At 37.1% G+C, this 17,735-nt stretch overlaps 1 protein-coding gene across 10 annotated transcripts in view; it reads left to right on the top strand.

Moving 5' to 3' along the window:
• The window catches only part of Pmca (plasma membrane calcium-transporting ATPase 3), a 95,645-nt gene that overhangs the window by 72,908 nt on the left and 5,002 nt on the right, over positions 1-17,735 (top strand). For 4 of the 10 annotated variants that reach the window (XM_072909569.1, XM_072909578.1, XM_072909561.1 and 1 more), the window contains one exon: positions 6,739-17,406. The exons of 3 other annotated variants lie outside the window; for them this stretch is intronic. In XM_072909569.1, the coding sequence (XP_072765670.1) occupies positions 6,739-6,960 (222 nt within the window). In that variant the 3' untranslated portion in view covers positions 6,961-17,406. Of the gene's footprint in view, positions 1,090-1,110; positions 2,571-6,738; positions 17,407-17,735 lie in introns of those variants that run through there. 3 more of the 10 variants (XR_012048355.1, XM_072909622.1, XM_072909587.1) reach the window with 3 other exon arrangements.

The following is a 17,735-nucleotide window of genomic DNA, read 5'->3' as shown; positions in this document are numbered from 1 at the left end:
TTTTTTCTACGATCGGAAATTAAAAGTGACGTTATTTCGCCCAGTTCATATACATCGATGTTACAGATATCCAAGGGAGATTTCATTTATTCGTGGCGCGAAACGCGATAAGAGAATGATATTTTTTTTCCCCCCTCAAAGTTGAAAAGTGAACTCGCCGAGATATTGTCGATTTCTAGTTTCAATTTTTAGTTTCGATTTAATTTGTAACGAAAATCTTTTCTCTCGAATTGAATCGCTCAAAAAAATATTTTGCTAATGTAGATTTCTAGATGTCTCAATTAAAATTTATTACACTTATTAAATTTATTACACTTAGAAAATTTCTGTTGAAGTTGCAAGATCATTTTGTTGAGTGAATGATTCGTTTTAAATAAATTTTATTAAAAATCATGAGGATCTTGAAATAAATAAATTATCATTCAAAAAAATATTTTGCTAATGTAGATAGATTTCTAGATGTCTCAATTAAAATTTATCGCTACTTTTTGTATTTGTTAGAATATCGTTTGTCACGTATAGAATTTATAGTAGCAATATTCTAGCGATACCTCTAGAAAATTTAGATCCTATTGCCAAATATTAATTATACAAGGACAAATATAATTGTCCCTGACAATAGGCCTTAAAGATGGGCATCACAGATTTTCTGTCTAAATTACACTAATGGTACAGATAAAAATTCTATCTCTGTCATTTAAATTGATTAAGCGCAAAATATATGCGGTATCACAGTATTTGCTAATAATTTATCTATTTCAGTTAATTTTTTACACCTAGAAAATTTCTGTTGACGTCGCAAGATCATTTTTTTTGAGTGATTCCACATCGTTACGTAATTACTGTTAGATCGCGACACGATCGGGTCAATTCACGAAATCCAAATTTTGACAAGTCGTGACGAATGTAATACATTGTAATATATTGTATATTTTAAAATTAAGGCGAGAATTTCAATTACGATGTGTGATTCTCCAGTGGACGAGAAACCGAGATATTTTGTATATTTCTTTTATTTATTTTTTTTTAATCAAACTTCTTTTTATATACCAGCTCATCATTTTCCTCCATAGTATATTATCATCTTTATTCCAAAAAAAAACCTTTCAGACACTCGACGAAGATCGATGGAACGTAGTACACATTACGCTGCCGATCAATCATTCGATTTTCTGGTAACGCTACAATCCCTAAATAAAATAACAAAGTAAAGTATCTCTCGTGATGGGAGAGATACGAAGAGAAAAGTTCGAGACGAAAGTCTTCTCGAAAGATGATTTAAAAAAGTCTGTTTGTTTTTATATCATTGCAATAAAATTAATTGTTTTTCAAATATGTTGAATAAGCGAAATTGTAACTTTTCTATTAATTCAGAATAATTTACAATCATAATTAATATTTTGTCATTGAATCGATAACACGCGATATACAACTTATCAGATATATAAAAAATTATCAATTTGAAGAGAACTTTATTTTCCTTATCTTCGAGAAAAATTCTATCGATGGAAGCTGTAGTACGGTTAAATTCTTTCCCGAATATTGTTCAAGAAGATATCACTTTTTATTCTTTTTTTCTTTCTCTCTCTCTCTCTCTCTCTCTCTCTCTCTCTCTCTCCCTTTTTCTTTTCTCTCTTAGCTCCCTCGATTCTATCTCTTTCTCTTTCTTTCTTTCTTGTTAATCCTTTCAACCGTTAATCCTTTCACTCTTGCTCCTGACATCTTCCCACGTGAAATTCGATGCAACATACCCCCTTTTTCCGTTGAGAGAGTCGTCGTCCGTATATTGCGATACGTACAATCGGCAGTGCGCATTACTTGGCATAGCGTGCATGTTGTTTCGTGCCAGACACAAAAAAGCGAAAAAAAGAGAAAAAAAAGGACGCAGACACGTATTTAAGCGCGTGAACGCCCCGAGGGGTGGGGGGCGCAAGACCCGGGCACCCGAGATGCAGTCTTCGGGGTCTGTAGCTGGGGTACGGTCGCCACGCCGAAATACGAAAGCGGTAACGTCCCCTGCATCGCGTAAGTATTCTCTTTTGAATGTTGTGTGTGTCGGCGATAATTAATACTTGCGCCTGTTATACCCTCGGGCGAGAGAAGACGTGCGTGTGTGCGAACGCACGTCCCGGCCGAGTCTGAGGAACGCAGAAAAAAAAAAGAAAAAAGAAAAAAAAAGGAAGGAAGGAAGCCGAAGATTATGGGATGATGGAGACAGTTTCTCTCCCTCATCCCTCCTCCTCTTTCCCTTGCTGTCAATTGTTGCTTTTTCGCGGGAGTCTCTGAAATTTAGCCGAATCACATAGTGTAGTGGCATAGATTTGCCGAATGCATGCAGCTGATCATAGGCCTATAGATCTTCTTTTCCACCTTTTTTTTTTAAACTTTTATTGTTACAAATATATATGAACTGTGTCGTTTTGACGTGTAATGCTCGATATTTTTTTTCGCGCGTGTTGCTTGTTGTAATTTTTTCGTTTTGCTGATGACTCCCGTTTGGTCGGCTATAAAACTCTCTCACTTTTACACGAAACGTTCGACGACCAAACTCCGTACAGAGTGCACATCCTGTTTCTTTCTGGCGTCTCGGACGTATTATGTTGCCAGGATTTTCGTCGCTCGTAATGTCCCGTTTCGATCTATTTCGGGAGAATTATGATTGAAAATAACCGCGCCTCCAAAGGATGGATCATCGAACGGTGAGTCGAACGTCAGCAATTCTTTTGATGCGTTTGCCAATAGAGATTTAGACTCCGAAAATGTGGAGGTTTGTCTAACATTACGAATACGAATCCTTCTCGAAACGGCGAAAAACGAGAAACGTCTTTCAGAGTCTGGCAACATTTTATTGCATTGTTTAAGACGCATATCCGTCGGTACCTTAATCAAGAAACCTAACCACTGCTTCTCTAAGATTGCGAATTATCAATTAATTCGCGAAAATAAATGTGTATACAGGTGCAGCTGAAAGGTAAGATTGGACCTTTTTCTCGCAGTCGATACTTTTTGGCCTTTTCGCATCATTTGCTCGCCAGCATTTGTATTATCACTGAATTGGCGTTTGATCATTGATACTTTTTTAAATTATTCGTCTGACCAGTCACGGGCCTTTTCCACTGTCGCGATAAAAAATTGCTGCGTGTTGCATGATGATCGATCGCAAGTTGCAGTGGGAAATTTTTATGATTGACAACAACCAGATCTGTAAGTAGAAAATCCCAACCAATGATCAGTCGCGAGTAGAGAGACCTTTAATGATAAGAATGACATGAACCACAGTGGAGGAAGCGCGTTACTGATCGAGTGCAAAACTAACGAGATAGTTGGTTCGAGAGTTTTATAATCTCGCAGAGCGAAAATTTTGATATTATTATCGCGAAAGATGTGTCCTTCTTTGTAGCCGCGATATCAAAGATTCAGCTCGTCGAGATTATTACTTCTCTTCCGGTACGAATGAATTGGTATGCTAATAGGATAACGATTAAATCTCGTGAGTCGAGGACTCTCTAAAGGCTTCTCTGAACGTGAATCGCAGCTTTTCATCGCTTCTTCTCTGAAGAAGTTGATACAACGAGCTTTCCCAAACCATAAATCATATTGCTTGATTAAATGGCAATCCAGACTCTTGTCTTCTCGATCGCTCTCCTCTCCTCTTGCTTCTTCCAACCGTGTCTGTCTGTCTGTCTGTCTGTCTGTCTGTCTGTCTGTCTGTCTGTCTGTTCTATCTCTACATGCTTTTCCTTCTTCCACTTTTTCCTATCTTGTTCTCGATCGATTAAGGCTTCTCCGACGCTACGAGAGAAACAGAAAATCCGCACTCTGTATGACCGCATAAATGTCGCGCGTCAATTCGTCCCGCATTCTTCGGCATCGGGCCAACCAGCCTCTGCGAGTAATATTTATTCAGCTATTATATATTTTGACAATCCTATGAAAAAATCAATACACGCAAAATTTATTTCTTGAAAATTCCTCATCTCGAAAGTTTGTGATATTTTGAGATTGAAAAAGCCGTGGTTTTACCGAATGAATCTCGACATAGATTTAGTTCATTTTTTTTTTCGAGTTTTAATTTTTTGCGAGTACTTAAATGCGAAATAAATTTTCCATTTTTTGCCACAAAAAAAATACGTAATTATAACTTTGGAGAAAGTCGCGTCAGATGCTGAAAACTCGTCGCCGAATGCGCGGACGTGGATTGGATTTTTGTCCTCTTTAATGACTCTAGTGTCAATGGATGCATGCGATGTTACGCGGCAAATTGCAAGCATAGTTGCAGAGAGCGGCGACGTCGGTACATCTTCTTTTGCAGGCCGCATTCGTTTACCCTGCGCAATTGCGAGGTACTCGATTAGAAGCGATCAACGAACATTGGGAGTTTGCAAAAGTGGTAACTGGCGGCAGAAATGTGTCTTTCAACCAATTCAAAGTCGATTTTTCCTTGGCGAAAACTGTAACGGGATGGACCGATACAAAAAGTGTGATAAATGACTGAAAAATTATATATAAGTGTCATTTTTTAAAAATATATCTCGTTTTTATATATTAAATAAAATATTAGATATTAAATGTTATATATGAATTTACAACGCATATCTTCTTGATTGTCAAATAATTGACAATGAGTTGAAAAGTTGCGTGTGACCCATTGGGTTCAACTGTAGTAACACGTAATAATTATTATTAGATTCGCGATCAGGATTGACGATAAGAGAACCCAATTTCTAAATTTAATTATTCAACTTGTATGTGCCAAGTTCTCGCTAAGAACAAATCGACTTTTATTGATTCCCACGTTTGCTGAGCTCACCCTCTCTCACCCATCTGTACAAGATGATCGAATTATCAAAGTTGATTCTAGGAGATAATAAACAGCATTTTGTGTAGGCTTAACACTTTGCGGACTGGATACATCAATTTATATATTCTTTCGGATATTCGAGAGATAATCTAATTGTAAGACGAGATGTATAATTTTGTGACCATGACCCCCCATTTGTGACCACTCGCGATTTTATTAAATCAATCAAAAGTTTTAAGTAATTCATCCTTGAAAAGAATATTTATTGTGTTTGATTAATTGTTTAACAAACACAAGGATGAATTACTGAAAACTTTTGATTAATTTAATGTAAAATCCGCGAGTGGTCACAAATAGAGACATTTACCTTACAAGCTTTGTTTTCTTGACATTATACATTGTACCTTTTAGAATATTTGTGTATAAAAGATGGTATTTCTGCAAAATTTAACAGTGCACGTTATTTGAGCGAATTTTATCTCGTGTTCAACGTAGGAAACGTATCTTATCAAAGTCCTCAATGTGTTAAGCATTCTCAAGCTGAGCGTCTTTCGCACATGATTCCGGAGAATCGCAAAGATCGCTCTCTCACTCTCTCTTTTCTGTCTGTCTGTCTGTCTGTCTGTCTCTCTCTCTCTCTCTCTCTCTCTCTCTCTCTCTTTCTCTTGAAGTAAGTATGCCGAGGTATCGCAAAGATTCTCACATGCAACTCTCACAAACCACTCTCTCCTATCCCTAGCATACCGACGCAGCTGCTCCGAAGTCTGTGTTCAATAATGCCTTGTTCCGCAGAACGAGCCAAGCCCTCTGCTAGTTCTGTAATATTTTATGGCATCGCTGCTTTCTGTCTTGTTATCTACGTATCTCAAGTGGCGGGAATGCAAAGCGAAGGGGGTCTTAAGGATGAATCGGATGATAATAATAAAGGAGATCTATCGATACGATAGATGATTGAATTCAATTTAATCTAAATAAGCATTCAACAAGTTGGAAAAATTAAAATAGAATTAAGAAGCGACTGGAAAAGAGAATTTTTTTTTTCCATTTGCGATTCATCCCCTGATTCCATTCCCCCGCCGCGTTGCGATACATATTAATATCTGTATAGGGTGTCCCACAAAAGACTGACGCGTTATTCTTTAACGAAAGCTTCCTCGATAGATTGGGAACCAGCCTTTCCAATTTTTTTTTTCTGCAAAAAATTTAGTTGGGAAAAAATAAAAGAAAGAGTGCGTGTGTTGCTAATATCGATTAGTTTTCATTTCAATTAACGCGGGGAGATTAAAGTTCTTTGGAAAGATCGGTTCCGAAAATGAATGGAAAAAAGGAAGGCGATTGTAAAGCATAAGAGCGGTCAGTTTTGCGGACAATTTGTGCGGAATCTTCATTGTACGTATATATGTAAGTATACATGCAGGATATTCTTAAAGTGGCTATCTGTTTTGCAAAATAATAGGAAATATAAAAAATACTTTTAAGAGGTGAAAAAAATATCTATACGTTTAAATAAAAACCTGGATTTTAATTTAAATATTCTTGCACATTCATCGACGAGCTGAAGAGAAATAAAAAAATTATATAAAGCAATTAAACTTTTCTAAATACATTTGGATTTGTACATATATAGACGTACCATTATGTTAGTAAAATAATTGAAAAAAATACGTGGAATTTGACGAAAATAGGTAGTCAGTTTAGAACCACCCCTGTATATACATATATACGCAATGTTCGCGGCATTCTAAATCTCTGAGCCTGAACATTTTTCCTATCTATATTTCGAGTTCGTGTGCCGGCAGCCTGCAACTTGCTGTTGCGTGTGCCTGTCATCTATCTCGCTCGCACATCGGCGACGATCCCGGTGATCCCGGTCGTCGCCGATCGGCTTTCGATCTCGACCAGACTGATCTGACCCTTACCGGCTTTCCAATTTGCAGATCCGCGTAGTGAACGCATTTCGGCAGGGCCTAGACACGCGCTACGGCGAGCATAGCAGCACCACCCTGGCGGAGGTACTGAGGAAGCAGTCGTCCTTGAGCAAGCGACTCTCGCAGACAAGCAGCATCGAGTACGCCGACAACATACCGGACGAGCTCACCATACCGGAAATCGACGTCGAGAGGCTCTCGAGTCACAGTCATACTGAGACTGCCGTTTAGAGACGACGCCGCCGCGTCGTCAATAGCGACGCCTACTACTACTATTACTACTACTACTACTACTCCTACTACTACTACTGCTACTACTACTCGTACTACTACTGTCACTACGAGCAGGCCGACGATAACGACGACGACGACGACGACGACGACGTCTTCGCCATCTTCTCGCGCTCGTCGTCTCCCCGTGGCCGTCGGTCGCTCATAGAGGAAGATCAGGGGGTTTATGGGAAGCGAATTGGAGAGAAAAACTGTAGGAGAGAAAGGGGGGTACAGGGAGAGGGAAAAAGTGGAGTGGAGGATCCGTTGTTAGTTGCTTCGATGAATGCGTGCGCGCGCGCGCAACAAAGGGGGTCCTTTGACTTCCCGTTTGGGCCCTCCTTTTATTCTCGCGACGAGAACGACGCGATAAAACCGCTGCAGCGTGTGCGAGAAAAGACATCAATTATAAATATTACCCCAAAGTAACGCACCACTGCCTCCTATACGTAGTTGAGTTATGTTACGTACGCCTCCCTTACGTTCCCTCACCGTACCACCTTGCGTCTCTCTTGTGTTTCTCTCTTTTATCGTGTGTGCGTGTGCGTGTTTGCTGAGAATTCTTTCGTTCCTTGACGCACCGCTGTGTGGAAGAGACGCCACGACGGCTGCACATGAGCTGGGAACGCGGAAGGGAAAGCGAAGAGAGGAGGAAAGAGAAAGGAATTGAAGTTTAAAGGGAGAGAGAGGGAGAGAGAGAAAGAGGAAAAAAAAGGGGAAAGATTTGGAGTTTAAAGGCTTATATCTTGAATTGTCGAATCATTGTCGACTCCTGTCGTTTTTTTCGTTCTTCTTTTACCTTCATCCCTTGGCAGTTTCTTCCTTCGGCTCTCTCTCTAATTATCTTCTTTCTTCTTCGTCGCGTGACATTCTCTCTCCCTCGTTCTCTCGCTCTTTCTCTCGCCCCGTACTTCTCTCTTCATCTCTATCTGCCTTTCTTGCTCTCTCTTTCTCTATTCTTTCGTATATTAATTGTTATCGTTACTCCTCCAAAAATGATCATTCTTGCTTTTCTTCTTTTCTTCTCTTTTTGAAAAATTATTTTTTTTCTCTCCCTTCGCAAATTACTCTTTCTCTTTTCTTTTTGTCGCTCTCCCAATCTCTCTCTTGCGCTCTTGACTTAAGGATGATCTAGTCACTAGTTTGTATTGCCCTAATACTTCCGTGAATATACTCTGCACTAGGGGTGCCTTACTGACAGAAGAGAGTTTGAGGAAGAAGAAAACGCAAAAGCGAAAAGCAGGTGTCTGTAAATGTAAATTGTTTTGTAGCGTGTTACATCATGTTGTCGATATATGTCGAGGAGAAGCTGAAGAAATAATTCTGAGAGAAGAAAAAAAAAATGAAAATGGGCGAGATGAAGAAATTAGAAAAATATTACATATAAAGTCGCACCGATTCTTCTTTGCTGATGCCAGATTACAGAATCGATCGCCACGACATTGCCATTATTACGCTTAAATCGATACGGAAATCCTGACAGTAAAAGCGTAATCACACGTGCTATCGCAATATATATATATATATATATATATATATATATATATATATATATATATATATCAAGCGAGCTGGGAAGAGAGGAAAAATCAAAGATGAAGGGTATGAAATCGCGCTTACACTCTCGGAAAAAGATGGGACGGACACACGCGAACAGGCGATAATACTTACGATCGAAGAGAAGATCACATTTAACCGACTCGTTACAATCGCCGAGGGACTTAAAGCGACCTAAATGGGGGGAGGAAGGGAGGGGGGGAATAATTTTACCTTTCCCTGGGTACGCTAGAAAAAAAGAAAACGAAAAAAAAACCAGATTTTCGTTCATCCTGTGACTACGATGTTATTCTCAGGACCTATATCGATTTCACGTAACGTTACGAGAAGCGCGTAAATAAATATATATATATATATATATACAAAAAGAGAACTATATATATATATATATATACATATATATATATATATATATATATATATATATAAATAAATATAATTATAAATATCACACCACACACACACACACACACACTAGAGAGAGATATTCGTATCTCTCGCAATTGCGACGAAATGTGTTTCTTCTCACGGCTGTTCGAGAGCAAGAGAACAAAAAGAAAAGGAGAAAGAAAGAAAACGGGTAAAAAAAAAAAAAGAGAAAGGGCAAAGAGAGGGGGGAATATAGAATTTCGCGGATGCTCGATTACGCGACTATAATCGAGAAATGCCATCGCTCATCGGATCCCGACGTAAACGTTGGCAATATAGGTTTATTATACTTCGTCGTATAAGTTTTACGTTCTTAAGTGCAAGACCGCTGCCAAATAATAGAGAATAGCGTGTAATGTATGTACGAAGTCACATCTCCATGAAGTCAGTAGCTCGTATTTCATAGTTTTAGTTTATATCTGTTTCTCAACCGCCCTTTTACGAAGGAAAGAAAGAGAGAAAACGAAAGAGGAGAAGAAGCGAAAAAGAGGAAGAGAGAGATAAAGAAAGAGAAAGAGAGAGAGAGAGAGAGAGAGAGAGAGAGAGAGAGAGAGAGAGAGAGAGAGAGCGAGGGAGAAAAAATATATCGAGTGTAAAAAGAAGAGAAAAATGTAGAGAAGAAAGAATATACGCGGAGAAAAAGTGTGTTGAGTAAAATGAAAAGAGGAAAATATTTTCAAGTCTTCGAAGTACCTAAGTCAAGTTATTACACCCCGTCATCGGTTACATTACGAGGATTAATGATGGAAAAGAAAAAAAAAAAAAAAGAGTATAAGTAAAGCAAAGAGAGTTCTCTCTCTTTTAGGTCCGTATTAATATACATATAAATACATGATAGGACTTCGTTTGAAACAGGCTTTAAGAGGCCTATTTACTGCACCTTATTCTAGTCTTAAGCACTCTATATGCCTTACACTGCCAAATAATAAAGACGCGCTGTTGTTATGTATACCTTTGTGTTACACGCACGCACACGACACACACACACACACACACACACACACACACACATCTACACAAACAAGCACGTACAAATACACGTAAATACAAGCGTACACATTTGCATTGTCATCCTTCATTATTGTTGTCACTGACGTTGCCCAACGTCACCTCGCCCTAATCTAACTCACCATCGTCATTTTACAATTTTTGTGATTTTTCTTAGGACCGCGAATAGTTGTTTTCTCTCTTATTACGCGCTTAAATATGCACAAAAGAAACGGGGGCGCGGATTCAAAGATAAATGTAAAGATAAATTTTTAATAATTTTCGCAATTTCTATCGCGATGGCTGATTCTTCTTTTGCCGGAAAAGCTAATCCAAATCCAACGTAAAGAAGATAAAATCTTTATCAACTTTATTCAAGTTGAACACGCTTTTTTACAACACGAAGAGTTCACATATATTTAATATGAATACAGTTGATCTCAATTTTGTTTCTTTTGGTTTTTGGAATTAGATGACAACTTTGTGCTTTCGAAAAAAAGGAAGCAGACAGATGATGACCGATTGTGACTCGAGAGCAAATTCTCACATACACAGACTATACATACGTTATATTCACATACACACACACACACACACACACTGATATATATTTTCGTTATCATCATTCACGTCATCTTGCCATTTTCGACTTCGTTTCTGTTCCCTTCTTCGCTCATCATTGGCAAAAAAATATTGCGCGAGTCATCCCGTCCCTTATTAACTGAGAGGAGCATCGAGAATACTTTTATGCGCCATAAACGCGATTCTTATATTGTATCTATGTACTTAAAAACGCATTTCTCTCGCGCAGTGTATTAAAAAAAAAAAAAAAGTATCGCGTGGCTGTACCTTCGACGATTATGTCTTAACGCGATTCAATTAACGCAAACGAACGACTTATAGCTCGAGGGTCGTTTCACGGGACGATCCTGGCTGAGAGGGAATGTGCAGGATGTTTCCCCGGGATCCTCGACTTTTAAATTTACCAACGATTCTCTTCGATCTTCCTCATGGCTATAAAATATATTTTATAAATATACTTCAATACTTTGCTTGTTAAATCTCGGATTAAAATTCCGAGAAAGGGAAAATTTTATTTCTTAAACCTCCTTAAAAAATTAATTAGATAAAAAGTAAGATTATTTACTTGGCAAATTATTAAGTTGCGAAAATTTGTGCCGACGTAATTAATCGCGTCTTATCATCATCGTTCGCTAAAATAATTCGCAATTCAAAGAAAGAGAAAAGGAAAAGAAACTATCGACCCTTTTTTTTTTTTTTTTAATTGAGAAAAAAATCTGTTCCAGATCGATCGAAGAAGGTATTCGTTGTTAAAGTTGAGATCGAGGCTTTCCCGCATCGAGTCGCACAGCTGACACGATCGCGAGAAACACCGGTGTCGACCACTTGTTTCGCGCCGCAGAGTTTATATTCTTGTCCGTGTGTGTCGATATACATATATACATATATACATATATACATATATATATATATACATAGATACATACTAAGGATTTATTTGTAAGCGAATAATTCTCTCACCGTTTTTTCGAGCCTTGTAAATCCGCCAGAGCTGCTGGAAAGTTCTAAGAATCAGCGTGCTTTCACTTCTTCACCTTCTACTCACTTTGATAGGCTTTGATATAGGCAAGAAAAAATAAAAAAGGAAAAACCAAAGAAACCGACGATATATCGATATATATATATATATATAAAATCGTTGTCCGCACACGTGTCTTCGGCTATTACAGGCGATTATTGTTCAGATTATATGAAGACGCAAGTGCGGACAAGTTGCTCCTGGTTTGCTCTAAATCCTAGAGTCCGGTTGCATCTCGGATCGGTCAGGCCAAAGAGTTCTCGTGCATGATCGGCACGTGCTTTACGGTCTCCAATTGTGTTCTAGGGGGAAACAAAAAAAAAAAAAAGGGGGGGAAGAAAAAAAAATTATATAATTAATAAAGAAGAAAAACAAACGTCGCAGAGGGACGCGATTGATCCAGTCGACTTCTTTTCCGGACTGCAAACGTGTCAGCTCTCTATTCCCATCCCGTTACTTGTATCATAATTAAAATAAAACCGCAAAAATCGAGCAGACAGCTCGATGCAATCGAGGTGCAACCGGGCTACATACGATGGTGGTGCAACGTCGAGCAACGATGCCGTTTTTTTCGATCGTGGATTCGACGGCGACTCGAATCCGCGAACTCGACTTAGAGGGAATCGGACTCGAACACGACGGTATTAACCCGGTTGGCGGTTATTATTCGTATATTACGGGTGTTCCTCATAATTCCACACACTTCCGACGCAGCGAGATTGTTGCGGGTCACCGGCTGGCGCCGGTACATTGTACGCTGCGATTGTTGCATAATAATAATAATAATAATAATAATAATAATAATAATAATAATAATATTAATATTAATATTAATAATAATGGTCCTGTGTATCTCTTCCGAGCTGCGTTTCTCGAGCAATTGTTTGTTAAAAATGTTCCTTTTTCTCGTTCGCTCGAACCAAACTCTGACGAGGTCCTTGTAAATAGCGTTAAATATATTAAACAAATATAGTACGCTTCTCTCTCTCCACCCCCATCCCCTTCCTACCCCTTCTTTCGTCCCCCCCCCCTTCCCCTTATCACTCTCCCCAAGAAAATATAGTTATTTCGAGAGCACGCGTTGGAGGAGCCATCGGGTTAATACCATGTGTCGCGTGATTTCGCAAACTCACGGTTATAATTCTCTCAGGATCTCGTTAACGCACGCGCTTCGCGATTAAATGTTGTTTTTTTTTTTTTTTTATTACATGTAAAAGATGCGACAGTCACGTCTCAAATGATCAGCGTATCTCTAGATGATCCGTAATACTCGATTTCGCTGCTAAATGCGAGAGGAGACCAGGTCGCCCCGCGTAGATGCCTTTGCGATCCGAAATATCTCTCTATCTCGCTCTGTACATCCTCGCGCTAATTAAATTTGTCGTATGAAAGAAAGGATTGATTCTCGATCGAACGTTGCAGTCAGTAATCGCACGATTATATCTATATATATAATCATCATTGTAAGCCGTTAACGTTATCGCGTTTAACCGATAAATCATATATATATATATATGTGCGGTAAATACGCGCGCGGATTAATCGACGCGGCAAAATAATCCCGTGGAGGATTAAAAAAAAAAAATTTGAATATTATATCGATGCTTTGCTTTCGTGATATATCTGAATAAATGTTAACAATCTCGTTTTACAGACAGCCATGTTTCTCCTTCGTATAAATATATTATACGATCGTGTTTGTAATCGGTTACTCGGCGGGCCGGGTATCTTTGACCATATAATGGTATATACATTTATATATATATATATATATCGATCAGTATACACTCGTTAATCATGTAACAGGAGCAAATATACCGCGCGTGTATTTACGCATACTTCGTTTCCGCATTTCGATCGGGAAGAGAAGCCGAAGAAATGATAAAGACGAAGAATCGCGAGAGAGCGTTCGGTGACAGTCTTCAATTTCTTCTTCTTTTTTTTTTTTCTCAGATGTATTAAAGCGATTAATAACTATATATATAATATACATGTACATATATATATATATATATATATATATACACACATCTCGTTTTATATACATACATGTATAGATATACACACAGCGTGCACCCATAGAATTATTTATTTAGCGGCTTCGATCGAGATTATTATTCCAATTCTCGATAGCGAGAGAGAAAAAGTTGTATGTGAAGAGAGAAAGGGCTAGCTTTTTTTTCTTTTTTTTTTTAAGGGAAACGAACGACGGCGAATTATTTATGTGCCGAACACGTACGGAATACATTACACATGCGTTGTGCGATTACTGAGAATTTGTTTGTAGCTCCTGCTGGGAGTCCTTGTTGCTTGTGTGTATTTTGACAGGGAATGGGAAAAGGAGGGAAGGTACGGCGAGGGATCGTCTCGTGTGCGACGCGAGAGAGGTCCGCCGGTTGTAAAAGTACTTATTATTAAGTATATAAGCGAGTAACACATTATTTATTGCGGTTAAAGTGTGGTGAATTCTAGGGAAGTTATGCAATTACGTTTCGCCGAGTGCAAGACAAAAAAAAAACAGTTAATAATAAAGAGAAAAAAAAAAGAAAAAAAAATAAGAATTTGTTTCTCACGACGTGTCAATCGATTAATCGAGCGCGAAGAGCGGCACTCTTATGATAATTATTAATGATAATATTGAATATATGAAAAGTGGAATATATAGAAAAAAATGGAAGAACTTTATGCCGATTTATTATAAGGATTTTCTTTGAACCTGCGAAAGTCTAATCGAGCGTTTAAAATAAAGTGCACGATTATTCGCAACAGACGAGCAAGAGTGTGAATCGATTCTTTCTTTCTTTTTTTTTTTTTATTAATCCACTCATTTTTTTTTTTTTTGTTACGCTTTCGACTTCTTAATCGATCGCTTTTTCATTACCATTCATTTTTTTATTAACCTTTTACATCACTCGCATGATAAACGCATAAAAAGTTGATGTCTTTTTTTTTAAATAATTCAATTCTCATGATCCACGAAAGAGACACACGAGAAATGTCTCTTCATCCCGAACGACGATTATCCAAGACATTGTTGTACACAATATAGTAAATTATTACATATACATAGCAAAAATATAAATATGAATATAAATGCAATTATAAATATGAACATAAACATAACTATAAAAAAGAACATATAAATATACAAATATAAATATATAAATACAAACACAAAATGCAAATATAAATACGATTATAAATATAAATATAAATACGATTATATAAATATAATTATAAATATATATACATATATATATATATATATATATATATATATATATATGTATATATATGTATATATATATACACACACACACACACGATTACGTCTATATACATATATTATATCCCGTTATAATTAATGCAGTAAAATATTTCTTGTGTAATCAACTCTTTTCTTTTTTCCGTATAATACTCTTGTCGAAGTAAACAAAGTACATAAAGCATGCTGTACTTGGCTTAATTTGAGAGATATTTTGCAGCATTCATTAAAATGGGTTACTCGGTATGTGTAGGATATCTTGCAAATTGTGTATCTTCTTATTTTTGAAGAATGATCGGTGTTGTTTCGTTAATAATGACGCGGTTAAATTTTGTCGTGAAAGATTAAAGGATTTTGGTGAGAGAATTAGAGACTTCGGCGAGAATGTATATACCTTAAATAATATACATAAATCTTGTTAATTAATCAACGTCCGATGAATTTGAACAGATATATTATTTATCGAAGCCTTTAATAATCGCACCAAAATTATTTAACATTGCAAATCAAAAAGAGAAATTCAGATTATTCCCGTGAGCTTGAAAGATTCGGACTGCATCGAAGAATTGGCAATTTTCAAGGCATCCTATATGTATATATGCTTATGTACATGCACGCGACGTTATACATATTAAATAACGTAGCTTTAACGTATTTAAGGATTCGATAATCCGATGGTCGAGAAATGCTTAAATATTTCCTCCTCTCGAAAGGATATATACATATATATATATATATATATATATTTATCACATTACGTTGATAATTTCATGATAATCGTTGATTTAGGATAGCGATTGATAAAAAAGTGACCGATGCGAGCGATCGCTCTCACTCGAGATTCAGGTTCGTCTTCAATTTATATAGCGATAGTTATTTATATAGCCACGTTAACACGTTGATTACCATATCACACGTTATCGCGATCTATATGAGCGAAAGATCACCTGTTTTTTTTTCTTTTCCCAGGGTAACGTCGTGTTCCTTGGCTCGCGAATCTCATCGATTGTTCCGAAGCCGATCCGAAAAAAAAACATCCTTGTTCCACGTGGAATCAACGTGTTAACGACACGACGTGTGTTGACGATTCGATGATAGTCATCTGCGAGTTCACTTAGCGCGTAGCTTATAAGATTATTTAGTTTGTAATTAGTAAAGAAAAGAAAAAAAAGGAAGGAAGAGGGGGTGTAGTGTTCCAAGCTAGCGTTCAATCCTTATTTGTTATTTATCGAGCAGGCTTCGACGGTAGACAATGTAAAAACAAAAAAAAAAATATATATATATATAATAAACACGACGAGAGAATGCCGAGCGGACTTTCGCCGATATATACGTATACGTACATGCGTTGTACGTAAGCGCTTCTCCTCCGTCGTAGATCTTCGACAGATGATCTAGCGAGATCTAACGCATAAGCCGCGCTTGCAAACCGCGAGTTCGAATGCGTTCGTATAAACGATGCAATTGAGTCATTTTTATCGCGTAATCTTCAAAGTATACGCAACAAATAAATACTTTTTGCGGGAAAAGAAATTTTTTTAAGACAATATTATATTTCTCATCTCCATAAAAATCTATTTTATTAATTTGTTATAGCTAATCTTATTGTTAGTGTTTGTTGATATCTATTTTAATTTTTACGAGAGAAATAAATGTTTTCATTAAAATTATACGATGCGTAGATTTTAAAAGAAATAAATGTATATTATATTAAATATATATACATACACATACATATATATATATATATATATATATATATATATTTATTTATTTATTTATTTATGTACTGTATAAATTTATCTGTGTAAATTTAAGATTGAGAAATATTAAAACAAAAATTGATTAATGTTTTAATTCATTTATGTGAATTAGTTTCCCACGACTTAAATGCGTCGTATAATGCATATTGCAATGCACGAATGCACTCATCTCCAATGCAGTTTTATACGCGAGAGTGATTTCGCATTGGCGGCCACGCGAAGATGCGATTTGTCGATCCTCGCCACGTTGAATTGTTTTTAAGCTGAACGAGAGATAAAGAGCAAATGTGTGTGCGTGCGTGTGTGTGTCTGTGTGTATGTGCGTGCGTGTGTGTGTGTGTGTGTGTGTGTGTATGCATGTATGTGTGTGTGTGTGTGTCTGAAAGAGAGAGAGAGAGAGAAGCTCCTATACGTCACTCGACGATGTCACCGCTGACAAAACTGGACGTCCGATTGTTTCCGGACAATTATATTATATATATATATATATATATATATATATATATATATATATATATATATATATATTGACGAACTCTTGTAATTACACACACGAAAAAAAAAAAATTAGAAAACGATTCTAACTATTATCTTGTAAGAATTACTTAGGACCTCTGTACAAACTATAACAGGTCTGTTAAAGGAAAAGGAAAAACAAATACTACTGTGTATAAGAGAACAGAATATTTATAAGAAACTAAAAAAAAGATATCTTTCACTACTTTCAGCACTACTTTCAACATAATCATTGTAATAGCCACTCTCTTTAAAGATCGTAAAAAAAAAAAAAGAAAGAAAAAACCAAACTTACAAATTTCGTTATCACAGCTCGAGCTTCGTGCGAATTTTTCCGCCTCCTGCCCCCACCCCCACCCCCACCCCACCGCCCTATTATATAACAAACTGACTTCATGGAGGATATTTATTCAGCTGTAAGGATATCCTACCGTAATACAGAAAAAAAAGAAATGATCGCGTAAGAAGTTATTTTTCTCAATGTTAACTCTTGTGAACGACAAAGTGTTACTTTCTGTACATTTGTCGAGGAAAGCCATTTTCATCGCACGCGCGTCATGTATCGACTTTGATAATCGTGCAAATTAATTCAATTATCTGTCTGTCGAGATGTAATCGT

This window comes from Anoplolepis gracilipes, chromosome 2 (genome assembly GCF_047496725.1).
Source record: "Anoplolepis gracilipes chromosome 2, ASM4749672v1, whole genome shotgun sequence".
Taxonomy (NCBI): Eukaryota; Metazoa; Arthropoda; class Insecta; order Hymenoptera; family Formicidae; genus Anoplolepis; species Anoplolepis gracilipes.
This window is presented reverse-complemented; position numbering and strand designations above follow the sequence as displayed.